Source organism: Acipenser ruthenus, chromosome 7, assembly GCF_902713425.1.
Source record: "Acipenser ruthenus chromosome 7, fAciRut3.2 maternal haplotype, whole genome shotgun sequence".
Lineage (NCBI taxonomy): Eukaryota > Metazoa > Chordata > Actinopteri > Acipenseriformes > Acipenseridae > Acipenser > Acipenser ruthenus.
This window is the reverse complement of record NC_081195.1, coordinates 9,312,024-9,332,754: the sequence shown is the minus strand read 5'-3', so window position 1 is coordinate 9,332,754 and position 20,731 is coordinate 9,312,024. Positions and strand designations below refer to the sequence as shown.

General features: G+C 38.5%; 1 protein-coding gene across 4 annotated transcripts in view; it reads right to left on the bottom strand.

The window, feature by feature from the left end:
• The window catches only part of LOC117414543 (slit homolog 1 protein-like), an 84,354-nt gene extending 65,541 nt beyond the window's left edge, over positions 1 to 18,813 (bottom strand). For all 4 annotated transcript variants that reach the window (XM_034024313.3, XM_034024315.3, XM_034024314.3 and 1 more), the window contains exons 1-4: positions 18,264 to 18,813; positions 7,726 to 7,797; positions 6,438 to 6,509; positions 4,827 to 4,898 (exon numbers count right to left, since the gene is read on the bottom strand). In XM_034024313.3, the coding sequence (XP_033880204.3) occupies positions 4,827 to 4,898; positions 6,438 to 6,509; positions 7,726 to 7,797; positions 18,264 to 18,469 (422 nt within the window). In that variant the 5' untranslated portion in view covers positions 18,470 to 18,813. The remainder of the gene's footprint in view (positions 1 to 4,826; positions 4,899 to 6,437; positions 6,510 to 7,725; positions 7,798 to 18,263) is intronic.
• Positions 18,814 to 20,731: the final 1,918 nt, after the last annotated feature.

Genomic DNA, 20,731 nt, shown 5'->3' with positions numbered 1-20,731 from the left:
CAGTAGAAAAGTCTGTGGGCTGGGGAGTTAGCATCAGTGGAAGAATCTCTCTTATCCTTCTCTATCTTATATACACCCCCCCTCCCTCCCCCATGGCCTGTTTACTCTAGACTTGTCCATCATTTCCGCACACTTCCTGTCTTTCCATTAGCTTCTTACATTCTCCCCCGCTCTCTAGATTAACCCACAACAACAAACATTCACATCCATACAGAGCGATCCTGTGTCCCCACCCTAACCCTCACCCCACAATCAAAGCAGGAGTCAGTAAGTGATGGCTGGGGGCCAGGAAGAGTCAACTCCCCCCTCTCTTTCCCAACCCCAGTCACCATGACAACACTGGGCCAGGAAGCTGAACCCCCCTGATTTTTACAAGAAGCCTTTGGCATGGCTCTATTGGGTATTTATCTCTACGGACAAAAAGGAGGAAGCGGCAAGGCTTTACCGAGTTATTAAGTGCATGCCAGCTACACAGAGCGAGATGGGACCAAGCTAGGGGGCTCAACCGCACATCACTCAGCCTCATGAAGCATGGGTATCAAAATGGACTAGGGATGGACCAAGCTCTCCTATAGGATTGGATTGGATTGGATTGAACAAGACTGTCCTACGATAAAATCAGGTGCCAACTAGAAGGGATTAAACAATTTAAGCTTTTTTAAATAAATGCTGAAAACATCAAGAAGCAGGAATCATTAAAATATTCAGACAGTATGAAAGTGACTATACCAGTCATGTCCTAATCAGTAACAACATTTACACATTTAAACTTTTGTTTAATGTAATGATGTTTGAAAAAAATATCCATCATCATATGTTTTTTTTTAATTTGGTCAGTTTAGTATAAGTTTCGAATTTAGTGCATTTGTGTGGGTTGTAAGATTTAAGGATTGAGACAGTTCGATTAACACTAGAACTACCAAGGTGGTCAATTTGACCGTTTGCGTTTTTTTAAAAATTTAATTTAATTTACTCTGCCTGTCTGGCAGATACATGGCTGTTCGTTTCTGACTTTTCCTAAATATATGTATTCATTATCCTGACAAAAGTATGAGTCACAAGGTTGCAAAAATAAGGGAGCTATAACCCTCAGACTGACCGCTACATAGAAAACAATTGTATTTTGCTTATATAGTACAGTACTCTATTTTATTATTTGTATTTATCAGTCAGGAATGTGCCGGCGATGTACTGAACTGTGATTATACCAGTCTGCTGCCCTTACATGAATGGCTTCTTGTAATCTAAGGTGTCTATTGTAATTCAATCAGCATTTTGTAGCATCTACTGTCTGTCATGTGAGAAGTTATCGCCTTTCATAACTATCAGGGGTGGTGGGAAAGAAATGGAGATTGCGGAGTTTTACAATACAGGTGCACTTATAACGGATCCTGTTAGAACAGAGTTCTGTTTACAACGTATTGAGGAGGCATGTCCCTGCCAAACACGGGTTTGAATGGGGAATTACCCTGGTTAAAACAGACTTGTTTCTAACTTATATATTGTTTAATACGTACAGGTTTCCTGTTCCACGGGCAGATATTTTGCTCAAATAAGGTACATCCGGGGCAGTAAATGACAGTCACGGTGGCATTTGTGACGTCAGGCAGGAAAAACAGTTGCCGTTTACTTTTATTAGTCTATGTTTTTGTTGGCAAGCTGCTGTACAGTTTAAAGGTGTAACTGATACAATTGTAAATACATTTAGCAAAAATATAAATTTGTAAAATGGTACTACGTATTACATTGTACAGACCACAGGGGCGTGTTTTGTACAAATAATAAACTCCTGTTCGTTGGCAGTTAATCTTTCTTGTATTGTTTATAGTTGAGGTACTTACAGTATGTTCACAGTTGCATACAGCATTTCGAATTGTGTTTACTACGTACTTCATTTATAAAGTACTGTTTTACAATGTATTGGAGATCTTTCAGCTATCAACTCTCTTATTCTTTACAAGGAATGCACAGGCAATAAGATAACGATGAGAAATTATATATTGCAGTTCACCGAAGAACTTGGCCGGAAACATTTTGAACAGAAGATTAGTGCAAAGCAGGTACCCACAGCTAAAGGTAGCGACCCCGGTGCCAGCCGCCCCATTTATTTTCAGTTTTTTTGTTATTTATTATGGTCGTTTCGGTTGTACAGTTTCATATATAATTAATATAACTGTTTGTTTTTTTAATTTTTTTTTATCATTTCTTGCAATTGCGCTTTATATAACATGTCTGTATACAAACCCATTTCTGTTGAAATGTTCATTTATTTACAATGTTTCAGTTGTGCAGATGTTTTACATGACATGCCTGAATAAAACTATGACTTGTATCTGATTGTTTGTCCTTTCATTATATTAATGTTGTTTTTAATACAGAGGTCAAATTGGCTGCTCCTGGTAGTTCTAGGTATGCGTATAACTGGGGCAGCAGTGTGGAGTAGTGGTTAGGGCTCTGGACTCTTGACCAGAGGGTCATGGGTTCAATCCCAGGTGGGGCACTGCTGCTGTACCCTTGAGCAAAGTACTTTACCTAGATTGCTCCAGTTAAAATCCAACTGTATTAATGGGTAATTGTAAGTAAAATAATAATGTGATATCTGTATAATGTGAAACAGTGTATAATGTGATATCTTGTAACAATTGTAAGTCACCCTGGATAAGGGTGTCTACTAAGAAATAAATAATAATAACAATAACTCCGGTAGTTCTAGTCTTAAAGGATGAAAATATTGTTTCTGGCATTCAGGAGGGCACACCTGGGAATGGAATTCAGAGGAACTCCGGAACATGGTGGAAAGAGTGACGTTAATATCCAGTTTTTTGGAAGCGATGTAACACTTGTATAAATGATGTGTCTGTGTGTGAAAAAAAGAAAATCTAAAGTGAGTGCATTTTGGCTTACATTTCCAAAAACATCACATGCACTTAAAAAGATTTATTTGATTACTAGACATAACAACCTACCAAAACACCCCAAACGAGCTTCTGGAAACTAACAAAAAATAAATGTAACTTTACTGTTGATCAGAAAAACTAAAAGGCACTAACCCTTTTGGCATGTCTCTAGTGTAGTTTCTACAAAGAAAACATGCAATTAAACTGTTTTTTTTTCTGTGTCAATTTCATTCATGTTGTAACCTAGTAATAGCAAAGAAAGCTGCAGGGGTGTGTGTCTGGGTAGCTCAGTCTGAGACATGCACTCTGGCTACACTTTCTGCCTTTGTTTCCTCCTTATTTGGATACCTCCTTCCCTTCACGTGAAGACGTACCTGTTTTGTTTCGTGTGAGTGTGTTATTATTAACTACGTCACAGCTCTATGCGCCAAGCAGACGTGCCTCTGCAGTGGGAGTGATGCAGACAATAAATCCCTTCTCAATCCCTCTTAACCAGATGCTTCTCCCTGGGGCCACCTATTCCTTTCCAAACGCATCCTTTCAGTCTGTACCTTTGCCCTGCGAAGGAGCTTTGTGCACACTAACTACAGGCGTGCAGAGAGAACATTACAGAGCTCTAGCTAGCTGCCGCTGGAGCAATCCCAGCACGGCGTTATCACTGATTAACACCCCAGTCCTGGCTTATTGTTCTAATGAACAGCATGCCTTTGCACCATTCCCAGGCTTTCTGAAATTCCACAGGGGGGTTGCGTGGTTCCAAACCGTGACTCTTGTTACACAAAGATGTACAAATCTAAACTTTTCTTTCAGCTTAATTATTTAGCACCTTACAACATTTTACTTATTGCACAGTTCATGCATTAAAAAAAGCATACACAGTAATTACAGTGTAGACACAAAGTTGCTCACTAACTGTTTTCAACCCACCATTGTCTGCAAAATAACTAATCAACGTTCCAGTACCAGACGGCAAAGCCTAATGTAGATAATCGTCATTATCTAGTTCTTACAATTGCTTTTTTATTAGGTAAATGCATATCATACATTTAATTATACACCCTACAGGCAGTGCGGTCTGGTGGTTAAAGCAAACCCTGAGAGCCAGGAGTCCAGCTCAACCACTGACTCACTCTCTCTGCTGACCTGTGTGTCTCAGACCCTCAGCTGTAACACAAGCAGCCTTCACTAGGAATGAGAGCTTCTATTTCACCAGGGCTTTCCTGGGTTACTGCTAAACAAACACATTCAAAGAGAATTCCTGCACTTTTCAATTATGTAGTAGCTACTTAGTAATTAAAGTAATGGTTTACATATTATTATCGCAAGTGATTCTATTGCCTGTTTCTTACTTGCTCCCCATTGTGACCCTACAAAGTCAGAAGGACACAGCCCTGAAACTGACACAGTAATTAAACAGTTAAAGGGACGCACTGGGATTAGGAAACCACAGGAGAGGAGCAATTATATAGTGGCACCAGAGGCATGTTATTGAAGACCAAGACACACGTAGACAATTCCTAAGCTGTCAGAAGCTTTGACAAAAGGGGGTTTCCTTTTCCAGGAAGCTTTTCTTACTACACGTTTGCCATGGTGGTGTTTCCACAGTTAGGTCATTATTTTCAGTGAAATACTATTTTAATATAATAGCACAATAAGCTTTTTTGCCAACCAGAAGCAATCTGCTAAATGAAGTTCAACAGTATATCTTAAAGGAGAGATCATATGGATCGTCACATTCCAAGGGGGCCCAAGGCGTGAATCTATAATAAATGCTGCTTCTCTATTTGTCCTGATGTTTCAAATTACTTTGGCATCAGCTATCATAGAAAGAGATAAAACTCCAAACAGATATACTTTCGTGGGAACCAGGGAGTTAGCTTATTATGAAGAGCAGAGGGACTGAACAGAGAGGGAAGCTCAGGTACTTACAGTCGGGAGAGAGCCGCGTTCTTCTGGAACAGCAGCTCTGGGAACATGTGGAGCTGATTCCGATTCAGACGCCTTGATGGGGGGTGAGGGGGAATATAAGAAGAGCAAGTATGAGTCTCTCACCTTCACAACAGCCACTCCTTCATTCATGTATTCATTAATAAGATGACTGCAACATGAACCAGCACTGAATCACAAATACATAGCTTAGCAGTTCTGAAGTCTAATGGTCTCTATTGTCGGTTCTCTACAGTGTTTACATAAGCAATAATATTCCTAAAACTGTGGAGTGTATTTATGCTTCTCTCTTGGATACAAGGTACAACTATTTAGGAAATAGTCCTGTTTATTTTATCAATCAGCAAGAAACTGGAAATGCGTTATATAAACCAGACCTCTTAACAAGCAAGGATTCTGATGATGAATGGTCATGGTAACAGATGGGAAATAGCGTGTCATTTACGCTTTCCTGGAATTACCTTTAATGATCAACTCTTTACAAACCACACTTGGGCTTTTTGAATCAAACATTGCTTATCCTTGTAATACTTCGTTTTTTTTAGGTCTGTTAAAATGAAGCACTGAGAATTCTCTACAGGCTCTTTAAGGCATATGTTGAAGTACAGAAACTTATCGCAGAGCCACAACTGCTTTTCAAACAGTTTGAAGAATTTACTTTTACAATGGGCAATTATGCATGACCATAGTACAGAACCAGACCAGAAAACATGTGATATTATTACAAACAAGAATACAATACTTTGCGATATATTTACATATTACTATTTGATTCCCAGTTTTCCTGCATTGTGTTCGCTTTCAGTTAAATTTTGTGAATGTACTTAAAAAGAGGTTACTATGTGAAGTTATATATTGTATTATAAATATTATATTGCTTTATCACAGTCTTTGTTTGTTTTGTTATATTGTACTTTTTTAAAAGTCATTAAAAGGATAGTGGCACATAATTAAAATGTAATCCTAGGACACATTTTAATCATGACTGCAGGAAAACTTAATTAAGAGAAGTGTACTATAAGTCACTTCTATTATAATGGATGACTGCTTCAAATACAAGGCAGTAATTCAATGAAGGGATTTGGACAACATTATAAATTGTGAGACCAAAGGTCAAGAAATGGTTTGCAGACTTCATTCAAGCTCCCAGATCCCTTCCAGCTTTGTGTTTTGTTCAAACGCTTCTGATGTTTCATGACATGTGCTTACAATTTCTTTATTAAATGTGTTCATTGTAATGCTATTATTTACAGTTTCCCATTAGTTATACATTTTCATTTGTTGGATAAAACTCATTCCCTTCAAATACAAACGTTTCTGGCTAATGATTCCACCAGTGTAATTCATGTAATTTGAACAGCACAAGAATACTGGTGCTGTGACAGGAGTGGGACAGAAATACTGGCTTATATTTGACTAGATGATCAAGCAAGAATGGAAAAGAGGCACAGGTACTAGGGGCAGTATATTGGTTTATCATGAAACCTCTTTAATAGGAATTCTAGTGACCCTGTATATATACTTTCTGTTTATATCTAAATACTGTTCATATGAAGTTATTGCAATTTTGGATAGAAGCTCCATGACACTCACAGCCTCTCTAGCTCCTTCATGTCATCAAATGCTCCACGTTCAATCACGCCAATCTGGTTTTCCATCAGCTGTCTGCAGAAACAAGAGAGGAACCAATAGCAACATTAGTTTGAGGGAGCACAGAACTTCTAACTGCAACAAAAAAATGTACATCTGGGATGTGGAATATTTTATAGACTGAGTGATGAACAGATATTATACAATCTTTAAAAAATAAATGAAATACTTGTAAGATTTCAAAACAGTTAAAAATGAAATGTAAAAACTAATAAGGAGCTTTGTTTCAATGTAAATCAAAGAGCTTTTCTTTTTGAACATACATATCATTATACTACATTTATATAAACATATTCGTGTTGCAATTATTAACATTTTAATTGCATATTTTTTTAACCTCCTAAAGACAGATTCACAAAGAAAGATATCTGGTTTCTGTGATTGGATATTGTCATAACATTTTCCTAAGAGGAGAGGTGAAAACCATTCTCCTGGCACATTGAAAACAACCAACTACATCTAGAGAGATGTATGATTGTGTCAGTGAACTTTACAGAAGCTTTCCACCAATATAAAGAAGAGGTCCTGGCTTTGGCTCAGGAATCGTGCTGCCAGGTCTTTATCCAGAAGGTCAAAGGGCAGCTATTTGTTTATGTGACAGAGGTCAGTAATCTGAGAGAAGGCCGCACTGGGCACTCCCCGGCTGTGTTTTTACTGCAGAGTTAATCATGTTAACAACCATGCTGTAACCTTAGTGTGCACGCAGAGGTTAGGGTCCCTTGGGGAGCGGAGTTTTACAGACACATAAACCGTAATCCAGCAATCCAGCTTACTCCCCCTTGAAAGGGATCGTTTCCGGCTTGCTGATGACTTCTGACAAGATGAAAGCCAACATGAAACTATGACGTCTAAAAATGGCATGTTGGGTAGAACGTTTTATTTACATGAAAATATTTCACAAGGAGAAAATAATGGGAGGATCACATGGAAGAATGCAGTATATATATATATATATATATATATATATATATATATATATATATATATATATATATATATACACATACTGCATTCTTCCATGCGATCCTCCCATTATTTTCTCCTTGTGTATATATACTGTATATATATATATATATATATATATATATATATATATATATATATATATATATATATATATATATATACACACACACACATATAGATAGATAGATAGATAGATAGGATAGACAGATAGATAGATAGAGATAGATAGCGAGATAATGCTATAGATAAAAGAACAAGCACTTACAATACTCTGAGGTATTTCAGTCCAGAAAAATCATTTTTGTTGATGCGTGTGATGTTGTTTCCATTCAGCTCCCTGCAAATAGCAAAAAGATACCGTCATGCTGATATCTGAACATACACTGACATGTCTGTCTATCAATGCATGTCAGTGTTTCCAAGCAAACTGATAAAAGTAATTAATTTCCACGCTTTGCTGGAGGATGCCAGAGATACAGTTCAACAGTGCAAGTATGAACACATCTGACATGGAACTGAGAATTACTTACAGTGCATTAAAAGAAATTAAACTGCTTTCTCAAATTAAACTGATTTCTCAAATCCTATGGTATCTGGTATAGCCACACTAAGAAATACACTGTACAGTATTTACAATTACTTAAAGAAACATGTACACCTTAAGAAGTGAATTTAAACAAAAACATTGGAACATATTGGGGAATATATATAGAGAGAGAGATGCCAAAGTCAGAACATCCAAATAAGTGTGATTTGAAAAAATGCATTGGCACTTTTTGCTAAAATTGATGCATATAAAATTTAATGCAAAAAGCATAACCTCCAAAACTAGAATACAGTAGTTAAACAGAATATATAAATAAGAAAGAAAGCAGGAATCTCTCCTAAGTTAATCATTAAAGCCTTCTAGCTAAGTGTTTGTGTCCTGTATCGTCACAGCAGGGCTTCTCAATGCTTGCAGAGAGGCCATTTCTTGTGGAGTCTAACACAGAACACCTTTAAATAAATCTGGGCTGAGCAAACATGATTTAAACTGATCCAAAAGCAACATGTGGCCCCAGGACAGACAGTGAGGAAATCCCAGTGCAGGTGCAGCTCCATCATTGCCAGGTCCTTCCAGTGCTAGCCCACAAACAGCAAGAGGACTCTGCAATGTTAGTCGTACAGGATCTGTGATATTATGAGGATCTAGTGTTCCTTCCCCACCCCTTACACCACACGATCCCGGCCCCACACAATTTAAAAACTCAGCTGTATTACTCTTTTTTTTTTTTTTTCAATGAACATGCAATCCTGCTTATAATGACCACTCAAGGGACCATATAAAAATAGGTCATTATAGACAGATGGTTTTCATATCAAGGTGCTTAAACATGGGAATTGCACACATAAGGATTCATTGTGGACATTATAAGCAGGTGGTCTTTCAAATCAGGTGGTCATCAACACAGGTTAATCACGTATTTAAAACTATTAGCCAACATAAATTCCAAAGAATGTTTTTATGGTGGGGTCCTGGTGAAAAGCAAAACACAATCATATGTTTTACCAGTGTTTAATTGCATGTATATTACAACCAAAATATTTCTTTGTATAATTTATAACTGCATGTTCAAAAGCTATGGAATGTAAAACAAGGTATTTTGCCCTGATGAGATTTACAGGCCAATAATATCCCTTTAATGGTATCAACACATCTTGCACATGCTTTCTAATAAAGGAGGTAGTCTCGCCATGTAATCAGTTTATCGGGTTGTAGGCTTGTGATATTTCCTTTGATTGTTTTCAAAGTAAAACACAAGGTCGGGTTTGGATCCCAGATTGATTGGTTGACTTAAGGGCTTGTCATATGTTCATCCTAATCTTAATAACTTAACAGGCTGCAAAAACCTTGAAAAACTCATTATGTTTATTTTTGCCATCTGTTGGAAGTCCCAAAGCATAAAGGAGACCTGTTTTGAATTGTGTAATATTACGTGAAACGCAATCCCTGGCCGGCGGAAAAAAAATTGGAAATTATGACTCCATGCGGTTGTTTAATAGAAAGCTTGTTGTATTTGGGTGTTTTCCAAGCTAAATAATCTGGCTATCCAGAGACATTTGTTAACAGCTCCGGGCTGGCAGTGCCAAGGGATGGAAGGTCATTCAAAGATGCTGCAAATCCAAGTCCTTGGCTAAGGGTCTGAACCTAATAATGAGGATGTGGCCAACTGTAGGGTTACCATATGGCTCCAGATTAACCGGACGCTTTGAGACAGACCGGGATCTCAAAATTCCCCCTAAACTGAAAGTAATTCACGTATAAATGAGCTCCACCTTTGCTGAGATTAATCCTGCTGTGGTGGAATTGCTTGGGCGCAGCAAACAAGTCACACTGATCAGCTGCTTCTGATCAGATCTTAATGAACGAATAGCTAATCTATCGATAGAGCAATGAGATGATGATGCTTTGATTGTGTTTGCTGAATAATATGGGCCATTATTTTACATACAGTACAGCCAGCCTGGACAGTTTCTGATCTGTTGGAGTCAGCAGTATGAGTACGATGGAACACTCTCTTCTTCCTGTTCTTTAAGTTGCCTTAAATCCTTTAATATGGTACTAACACCCATTGTGGCAGATACGAGAGCAGTTTCCAAGGTACTGAAAAGCATGAATAGGTCTATATCCCCTACTTCTATTGCTGTGTAACACAAACAAGGGTTCCGCAGATGATGACCACAGCCATATACAGTAAGTTGTTTAACATTTTGTCTGGCACTGATCAATGCCACTTCTTGTAACATGTTCAGTTCTGCTTGGGCTGCAGCAAGGCACGTACACAAAACAGGAAGTGATTTCGGAGAGCTTTTAACAAACTGGGGTTGTGTTTGTTGTGCGGTGACTTTTCTGTTCCGTGTGTCTGCCTGCTGAGTTACAGCACAGCTGTACTCACTGAGGGGTCACGTTCAGATTAAAGGAAATTCTTCATCTAGTTTTTTTAGCTGTTTTTTTTTTTTTTTTTTAGCTAGGCCAAACATCTGTTTGCAGAAATGCCAACCCACTAAAGAATAACATCAGTATAGCTAACAACCCTGCTTCCTACCTAGCTGTGGAAATGAATGATTAAACCTCTAGAGGCAGAAACCTAAAACAACACAGAACATTCCACAAAAACCAGGAGTTGATAGAGCCTGAAAATCACTGCTGTCCAATACAATTCCCAAAATAATAATCACTTGTATCGATTTGTTTCTTCAGTGACAGAGGAAATAAAATACTTGTTCAAAATAGGTTACTACAACCACTCTTTCATAGATGTTTAATACTGATTCAGACCATTTAAAACATATGAGGCTTTAATTAAACATGTGTTGTCACGTTACATTTTTAATTGTGTTATTATGTTATGTTTTAAACTTTTGTGTAAATATATGTATATATTTTCTATTTCTTTTTTTTGTATTTGATAATTCATAGAAAATATTTTTAAGGAAAAAAAATAGTATTATAATAGAATAGAATTGTGTTTCAAGGACAGTTGAGGATTGGAGGTCAGTCCCACCTCAGCTGTAAAATTGTGAACACGCAGACCCCCCTCTGTGAATGAGAAGGGGCATCGCAGTCAGGCTATTCTGGGTGAATAAGTCGATAAAAAAAACACAGTCCCATCACACCAACAGCCCTGACCTCTCCCAAAGGACGGTGGGTAAAAGTGTTGTAAGGCAATCTGTCTTGTCAGCACTGACCTGCAAATGGTTCTCTCAAATTACCCTTGGTGCAAAGGAACACAAATTCAATTTTACCCTCACGGAACAGAAACTGAACTATGGAGGGCTGTTGGGGGGGGGGGGGGGGGTGGCATAACGGTTTGAATCTCCTCCTTCCAAGGTCAAACTCAGACTCATACACATAGAATGAGTTTGGAGCTCGTTGCTCAATTCCTTGTGGATACACTGCCACACATTAATGTGCGAGATCGTAGGGACTCTGGGATGGAAAATGAGGCTGGAGGCTGGTAACACACCTGGGACAACTGCTACACTGTCTGCAACATAAATGATACAAGCTGGAGAAATGTACATATATTGTGGTTCAAGATAAAGCTCACTACTATAGACTTTGGGAAACATTAGGAAATAGACATTGAAGTATGTGTATTGCAAATTAATAAGAGCAATTTCCTTCTACCAAAAAGGCTTATGGTTAAATAATTTACTGGACTGCAAAAAGACATATTTGTATATTGTACAAGGATAAGAAAACAGGTGTGAGTAAGATCCTTTCTTTTTTTGGTAAGGCTGTTGGATACTGTGGGTCCTGGTTACTGTATGAAACACTTTTCCATTGGAAAGTCCTGTCTGACTCTGCAGCTCAGACACACGCACTCTGCTGTATTGACAGCTTCTTATTTGTTGGGGTGCGGTGGTTCTCTTTATCTATTACTTTATTATTGTTACTTGTTTATTTAGCAAGGTGACTTACAGAGACTCGGGTGTTTGAATTATGCATCAGCTGCAGAGTCACTTACAATTACGTTTCACTCGAAAGACGGAGCACAAGGATGTTAAGTGACTTGCTCAAGGTCACACAATGAGTCAGTGGCTGAGCCGGGATTTGAACCGGGGACCTCCTAGTTACAAGCCCTTTTCTTTAACCACTGGACCACACAGCCTCCTATGGGATGCATAGGAATGCATTAATTGAATGCCTTAACTATGTAAGGTTTGCCATTGTTTGCCATTGTAAAAACCAAAGCAGCAAAACAACAGCGAACAGTCTCTGTGGGCTGCATGGCAAAGCCACCAGGAGCCAAAGTCAAGATTAGCTGATATGCAGTCATCTATTTCCATGGACTAAGAAACCCTGGGTCAGTAGAGTCACATAATGCTCTGCTCAATTCACTATTTGATTTTTTTTTTTTTGCTGTCATTCTAAATGCACAGTGGTGTTAAGATAGTATATAAATATAAACTAGCATCAAAGGTAATACATTGCTCGTCACCAAGCACATACAGCTATTGTGCCCATGGACCAAGCAGTGGAAAACATACATTTGGACACATAAGTAATTACCAGAAAATAGCAGTATACACACAATGTCAATGCATTACTTTTGATCTTCCATTACAACAGTCCAGTGTAAAAACATACAATAGTTTTGCAACTTATTAGACCACTGTCCTCTGTTATTATTATTATTATTATTATTATTATTATTATTATTATTATTATTATCAATAATAATAACTCTGTACCAGTACTTGCATCAGCTTGTACCTGCAATGAACTGCTCCATAGCTTGCTATATTCTACTACTCCTCTTAATACTTTGTACAAACAAAGTCTAAAAGTTCTAGATAAAAAGCCGACAAGATGTCATCACTGTTATACACTCAAGAAATATAACATGTTAAGTTTTGATAATTACATAAATTACTCATATGCATGTTTGGCTTTTAAGTCTTTGCAGGTTTTAGCTCCCCCACCATTAAAGGAGTTTATAAAACTCTGCTCAGATGGTAATGACTAGAGTAACTATAAGAGGTGATTGCATAGCTCCAAGACGACGTACTAAGTTTGCACAGACAGTCCTCAATTAAGGGTACCATGTTTTGGAATTTACTATCGGATGATATAAAAGGTTCTTATAATTATAGCAGTTTTACAATTAAAGATTTGTTTGAAACAAAGGCAAGTCTGTGATCATGAACTGTAGCTATGTATTTTTATTTGTAATACAATGTTAAGGTTTATAGCTTTGTAATATATTATGCATTGTAATGAAGATTATTAGATTTAATATCTCTAAGATAACGATTTTAATATATTATAAGGTTGGGTGGGCATTTATTAAGGGAATTAATTTTAGTTCTATTTATTAGGCTGACAACAGTATTGGTATTTGGTAGCTGCTATATTTATAATTATAATACAGTATATGGGATTTTGGTAAACATGAACTAATCTATTAATCTTATTGTATTTATTGTAATGTGCTGTTTGTATGTGTTGGTTGTATATTTTTTTGGTTTCTTATGAGCCCAGGGACTGCCGATGTAAATTACCTTATAGCTAAGTCTGGGTACAATACATCTTGTGACTTGTCATGAATGTTAAAAAATGTACATTGTCCCTGTTAAATAAAACATAACTATTTCCTGTATCTTGTATTTGACTTTACTCTTATACGTATTTGAATTCATGTTTTTTGTAATTGCTCTTATTTAAAATCATTCTCATCCATTTATCGTACTTACTACATGCTCATAGTGGACTTTACTCGTACAAGCAAATATTTTTTATATAAGTTAACTGCTCTTAGTCGAACCCGCTCTTACATGTAATTATTTACTGTATTCTCTATTTTTTGCTCTCATTTGAATTTGATCTTTTGTTACTGATTTTATTGTACTTTGCAACTGCTCTTATCTGTAATGTGATATTCTGAAATGTGATACTTTGTACTGTGATATTTTGTAACAATTGCAAGTCGCCCTGGATAAGGGCGTCTGCTAATGAATGAATGAATAAATAAATAAATAAATAATAATAAAAGCAGCCAAGCCTGATGAAAAAATGTAATAATTTTGTTTGCCAAAATAGAATTAATTTTTTGGCAAGAGGGAGAATTGTTGCCCTTTGTCTGAAGTGTGCTAATCCCTTCATAGTGGATTAGCACCTCTGTGCAGTGCCAAGGACTCTTCTGTCAACGTTTCATCCCCATTAGGCTAACAGCAATGGTCCCATGTAAGGGATTTGTTCCATCTTGTCTGGATTAAAAAATAGATCAGGTAAATAAAAAGCTGTCAGTTAACCAGACAGTGTGCCTGCGCCAAACAGCCAAAGGCATCTGAGCACAATCCCAGTCATCATAGGACAAAGAGCCTCTGTTTGAAGATTAATTCATGTATTTATTTACTTATCTACAGAACTCCAGCTTCCTACACGGGTTCGAGGAAGAGAATGTTGGCCGGTAAATAGGGGTTAATTCCCTGCACGTTTCAAGTGTTATGGGGATGTTTTGATTTTTTTACATCTCATGTCATGAATGACAGCTCAAACAGCATTGCGACTACCCATCTCTAAACAGCACACCAGCAAGCTTTTGTTCCTAATAGATCCTTTTCAGATGTCACACTTGGGCGCTAGTGGATGGTGTGGGTCCAGGCTATTTCAGAACCTCAAGACGTCCTGGTGGGGAGCTGGAGAATGAAAAAGGGTGACATTATCGCCAGGAACAATTGAAACTGTGACCTTGCTGCCTACAGAATCACTAACACGTTGGGTAGATAACTGAAATACGGCACTTTCATATTTCACTGCCAGGTAATTTAATGCACACTTGTCTATACAAACAAAATGAAAACTGCTGTTCAAGTTAAGTACAAGCAAGGAATAAAATCAATACTGAAATAAATGTTTATTAGATACTACATCTTCTACATGTACAATAAAAAAGCAGAAGACCCATTCATATACTCGGCACACTATATATATATATATTGCTTTCTGCCCCACAGAGCCAAAGCAGGGTGACAGACCCCTGTACCCAGAGTTACCTCTATAGTGCCACATCATGTAGTAAACAAAGCAATGACCCTACTGCAGAATGTAGATTTAACTAGCCCATGACTGAGGAGCTAGATTTTCTGTGGAGCTGAAGAAATGTACATCTTTGTTTTCAATCTCACAGAGCAACAAAGCTCCTCTACTAAAGGAATCTGTATTCTTCTGTATCTGTGGAGGGATCTGATTATTCATAGTTTGCATATTTTATATTTCGAGTGTTAGAGCGCTGAGCAGTAGTGTACTGCCGAAAGTAGTGATTTTGAGAAGTCGGAGAGGTTGTGCGAGGCTGCAGTGTGAAATGTCGCAGGTTTGATTTATTTATTGGGAAATGATGCCTGAACTTGAAAGGCCATTGAAAACCAAATGGTTGTAGTTCATTAGTATTATTTAATGACCTCTAATTTGTATGATGTTAAAGGGTTAAGCAGAGTAAGGGAATATACTCAGTGTTGAACATGATAAATAATGTTTAGCTAAACAGACAATGTCTGAGTTATACTGTCCAGAAGGTTCATGGTTAAAGCTGCCAGAAGGGACCCCTTTTTTTGCACACAGTCATTAAAGAATCTGGCTGCGCTGCACAGAGGTCAGCTCTGATGGAAAGGGTGTTTGACAAGTGAAAATGGGATTCTGCTGTCTCCCTTCCATGTTTACAAACCTTGTCAGCATGGATCAGACGGTGCCGGACAGCCGGAGAGGAGAGTAATGGGCCTTTGTAATGAGTTCTAGGCAGCTGGTTTATAGCCTGTCCATGCTAAGAAACTGCTCAGTCTAATGAAGGAAGTCAAGGCATCAGGAGGAAATGTAGTCTTGTGGTTAAACTGAGGGACTGGGAGTCAGTTTGTTATACTGTACTAGTTATTGATGGGGACTGGAAGGTAGTGCAGACATGGGAAAGGCAGTGCAGCCTTGTGGTTCGACCACAGGATTGGGAGCTAGTGAGGCAGGAGATACTGGTTTTGAATCCATACATCTGCAATTATAAATCCGTTTTGAAATCTGATTGATTTGCTATCCACCTATTAACCTCCAGTCAGCAACATAAGTAAGGACAGCAGAATTGCTCACTTCACAATATTGTAAACCTACAGCCTTTCACAGTGTGCATATAGGCTGCTATTCATGAGACACTTAACTAAATATTTTACTATTACACCACCATCATTAATGAAACCCTCACACTATTTAACCGCCTCTCTGCCACATACCCTCCATTACTGCCACAATGAGCCAGTCTCATTGTAATATTAGATGACGAAGAAATACAGAAACAAATATCCCTGGCAAGGATATAAATAGCACATAACTTGTGTCTGTACCATGAAGAAGTAGGTCACCACAACCTATACCCACAGCATGTAGAATGGGATCTCTTAATAAAAGGATCAGAAGTGCAATAGCCAGTTGGTAACAAAAGTACATACCTTAGGCAATACCCCAAAAAACTGTCATCACAATTGGGTGAGCCGTTCTCAAGATACAGCAATGAAAAATCAAAGTGACATACGTTCAGGGTATAATACCCCACCATACTCAACTCTGCACCACACCTTTTTGTTTGGTAAAAATACAGAACTAGTAGTAAACAGATCATATAGCTTTTAAGATAATTCTTGCCTAGTTTCACAGACCGCGATTAGTGATAATCCGTTGTTTTGCCTTTACTATAACTAACCCTTGAAAAAACAATGACATCATCATTCTAGAACTCTTGCTCATCACCCTCCAGTGTGTCCATGTGCAAGACAGTAATGGGTTTGCTTTTTTTTTTTTATTTCTGAAAGGCCTGCTCATAGGGGTGAGACTTTAAAATAATGCTAAAATAATAATTAGTTGACCAATATCACATTCATGCAATTTTTTCACATTTTACATCAGATCCTTGAAAAGTATTTGTTCCTTTCTATTCCAAAGATTTTTTTTTTGCATTAAAAAACAAAACTAAAGAATGTATGAAGCATATTTGTTTTTCTTTTCTGCGATCAGGTATTTCATTACAAGTTACATCTGCATATAAAAGAGGGAGCCCAGAATGGTCCTGTGTTTAATTGCCTTAATGTTGGATGAGTATGATCATCATTTAAATGTTGCCTCTGATAGCAGCATGCATCTCTGCACACGGGTCTCTGAGTACACTCAGCGAAAGGAGCTTTGTTTGTTTCATTGACGCTTTTCTGGCTGATTTAACAAATACATGTTAATTCTATAATATCATATAAGACTTCAAAGTGGAGAGGTGAGAGTGCAATTCTTAGCTGAAGATTAATTCAACTTAACTAGCAGTGATTTGGTTCAGTGCTGGCATTTTAAAGAAACGTGCTGTATTTAAAATAATTTAACACTGCAATCAATGATATAAATTAAAATGTCAAATACAATTCACATATATTTCATACAAAAAAAAAAGAATACCGCAATATACTGTACAGTACGAAATATACAAAGAGATGATCCTGAGCAGTAAAGGTATGTTTAATTAATATATAAATCGTGCTCTAAAAATTCAGACCGATACATATTAGTTCTGGCACTGCTCCAGAGCAACTATTGCGGCATTATAAAGAATGCAAAAAAAGTAAAATGCGTGTCATCACACATGTGGAAGCAATGCATGTGTGTACTGTACTAAGAAAGCAGAAAGTTATGGGAACATCAGTGTCCGTAAGCTGGGACTGTTATAGTTTTCAAGTCAAGACTAAAAATGCACTTTTATAAAATGGCTTTCTTATCTTAGTGGGTTTTAATGTAACTTTAAAATTGCTGCTTTTGTATTGTGTGGCAGTGGTATGTGTGACATGCTATACAAATGTATTGTGGTTTGTTCATTTTTTTTGCAGTGCTTTGCGATACTTATTTATAAAAAGCGCTATATAAATGCAATAAATTAAAATAAAATAAATTGGCTTATAATGTACACTAAATATACAGTATTACACACACACTATATATGCATTTTTTATTTTTTTAAAGTAGTAAACAGAAACACCACTAGATTGGTGTGTAACTATTTATTTCGTTAAATTTTGCATGTATCTATCCATGTGTATAGCACATCTGTCTATCTATCTATCTATATTGTCAATTGTTATAAAATAATAATCATTTAATTTGAGAGAAATAGAGCTATGCTTGGTGTCCCCCACAGTGCCCTTCGTCCCCCCGTCCCCCCCCCCCCCGAGTGTACTTATGTGTGCCAGTGAGTAAACCCCTTGTGAAAGACAGAACAGCAGTACAGACAGAAGGATACTCACAGCCTCTCAGTGTTCCTTGGAATATTCCTGGGCACGGCTTTCATCCCTAGTCCGTGGCAATCCACAGTGGTGCCACTGCAAGTGCAGAGTGCTGGGCAGGCACTGGCATAGCTTCCAAACAGGGTGCCCAACAACACAACCCAGAGTCCAGCTTTTGCCAGCGTTGTGCCAGCCGTATTGCTGTTGCTGCTTCTTCCAAGAGACATACTGAACAACCCGTCTGTGCAAACAGCTCCTGCTAACAGCTACCCAATCCCCCAGATCCCTCTGCTTTGGAAAAATGTGCAAAAGCAAGAAAGGATATATAAAACGTGTGGATATCTTCAGATGTGGAGAAAAGAAAAAAAAATCCAGCAAAAATTATATATATTATAAAAACATTGACAACTGCTCTCCAGGTTTGCTTGAAAATCTTGATTTCCTTCTTTCTCTTTATGGAGATGTTCCACTCTTGCTCTGTGTCTTTCTCCCTTTCTCTCCAGCCTTCATCTGATTGCCTGTAAAAAGGGAAGAGGGAGAGAGCACACACACACACACACACACTCGCACAGCAGTCATCCATCAAAAGGAGCTACAAATAGCAGCTACCCGACTCCTCCTACCTACCCCCCTCCTCCCAGAACCCTGCCTGAACTCATACTCAGTCTCACAGCAGCCCCCACAGACCAAACAGCAGCAACCTGTAAAACAGTCACGGTGTGTCCTTTCATGCTTTCCTTGGTTCCTCAAGCATGGCAAAAGGTAGCAGACAAGGCTGAAGAATGGCTAGCAATGCATCCCAGTTATTAAAGTTAAGATACTAGTAGGCAGTGTAGATAAACAGTTAGACCTAGGGACTGGGAGGTAGTGTGCTATAGATATTAGGGGTGATGGACTGGCAACCAGTGTGCCCTACTGGTTAAAGTCCACTGAAAACATTGATGTTAAAAAGAATAAATATACAGAAATGACACAAGTCACATAGAGACACTTACATACCATTTATTAGCAAAGAAACACCTAGCCTATACAACCTGTCCCACTTTTCTAAATCGGGAAGATATTTTAGATGAAATGTATTGAATTGCACATCAACAAAACAGGCACAGAGAAGCACTCGGAGAACACGTAACAGTCACAATCTGTGTCATTTTCCATTTAAAAAACTTTTTTTTTTTTTTTTAAAGACTTCCCGCTTAAAATAATAGCAAAACCACTCAGTTTAAAAATGTAAAACATATTCATACATTTTGAAGTGAAAAACTAAACTAAGAATTGAGTCGATCTGTGTAGAGGAGCAAAAACCCACCATACAAAGACAAATTCTACCAGCATGATTTCCATTACACGAGAGTAGATGTTAAAACTTCATGCTGATTTGAACTCGGCTCTCGCCAAGATAAGCACCAACTAAGACGTAGCTTTACAGTAAACTAATGTGATCCATATGTGTCTCCATCCATTTACGTTTCCTTCCATATGATGATGTAGATATCCTTCTGTCTGGTGTTAATGGCTGAAGTGTAATGCTGGCTCCAGGGATCAGCTTATTTTGCCTCCCTGGCGCATCAGCACACACGACGGCTGCGATGCTGGCTCCGGGGATCAACCAAAGTGCGGCCTCCCCAGCGCATCAGCATGACAACCGTCTGGATTGAGCTAAGTAGGGTACATCTCTGGGGTTTTCAAGTGGGCACCTTCCATCCTCAGTGTTTCGTCGACTAGCCCACGACACCTCAAGAGGGCTCGACGGTGATTCTGGCGTCCCAGCATCACCCCCCTCCGTCCCCCACTCAACTCAGCCCAGCTTACTTACCTGTCCCCAGCCAGAATCTTTCCGTCTCAACCACAGCCAGTTGCTGCTCCTCTCTGCTGCTTCAGATAAGTTCTTCACTGTGCGACGCAACTCTTGGCCACTGAATCCGACGTCTCTGAGAAACCGGGTTGTAGAGTGTGCCACAAATCCTCGACAACCCACTTCCACTGGGTAAACCCGAACTCTCCATCCTCGCTGTTCCGCTTCAGTGGCTAGTTGAGCATACCGCAGTTTCTTCCTCTCATACGCCTCATCTACAGCGTCCTCCCATGGCACTGTTAACTCTACCAGGTGAACAAGGCGTGCTGATCCAGACCACAAGACAATATCTGGTCGAAGGTTAGTGGTGGCAATCTCAGGTGGAAAAATAAGCCGTTGACCAACATCTGCCAGCATATTCCAGTCTCTAGCAGCTTCCAGTTGTCCTGGGCGAGGATTGGTTTTAACACCTTTTCTTGGTGGTTGCTCTCCTGGGCGGAGGAATGTTGTCTTTTGTGTGTAATGTTTTGATGGAACAGGTGGCAACTTATTGGTCATGTTACGCTTGTCTTCCAATGCTAAGGCCAAACATCGCAGCACCTGGTCATGGCGCCAAGTAAACCGTCCTTGGCTAAGAGCCACCTTACATCCTGTCAAAATGTGCCTTAATGTTGCAGGTGATGAACACAAAGGA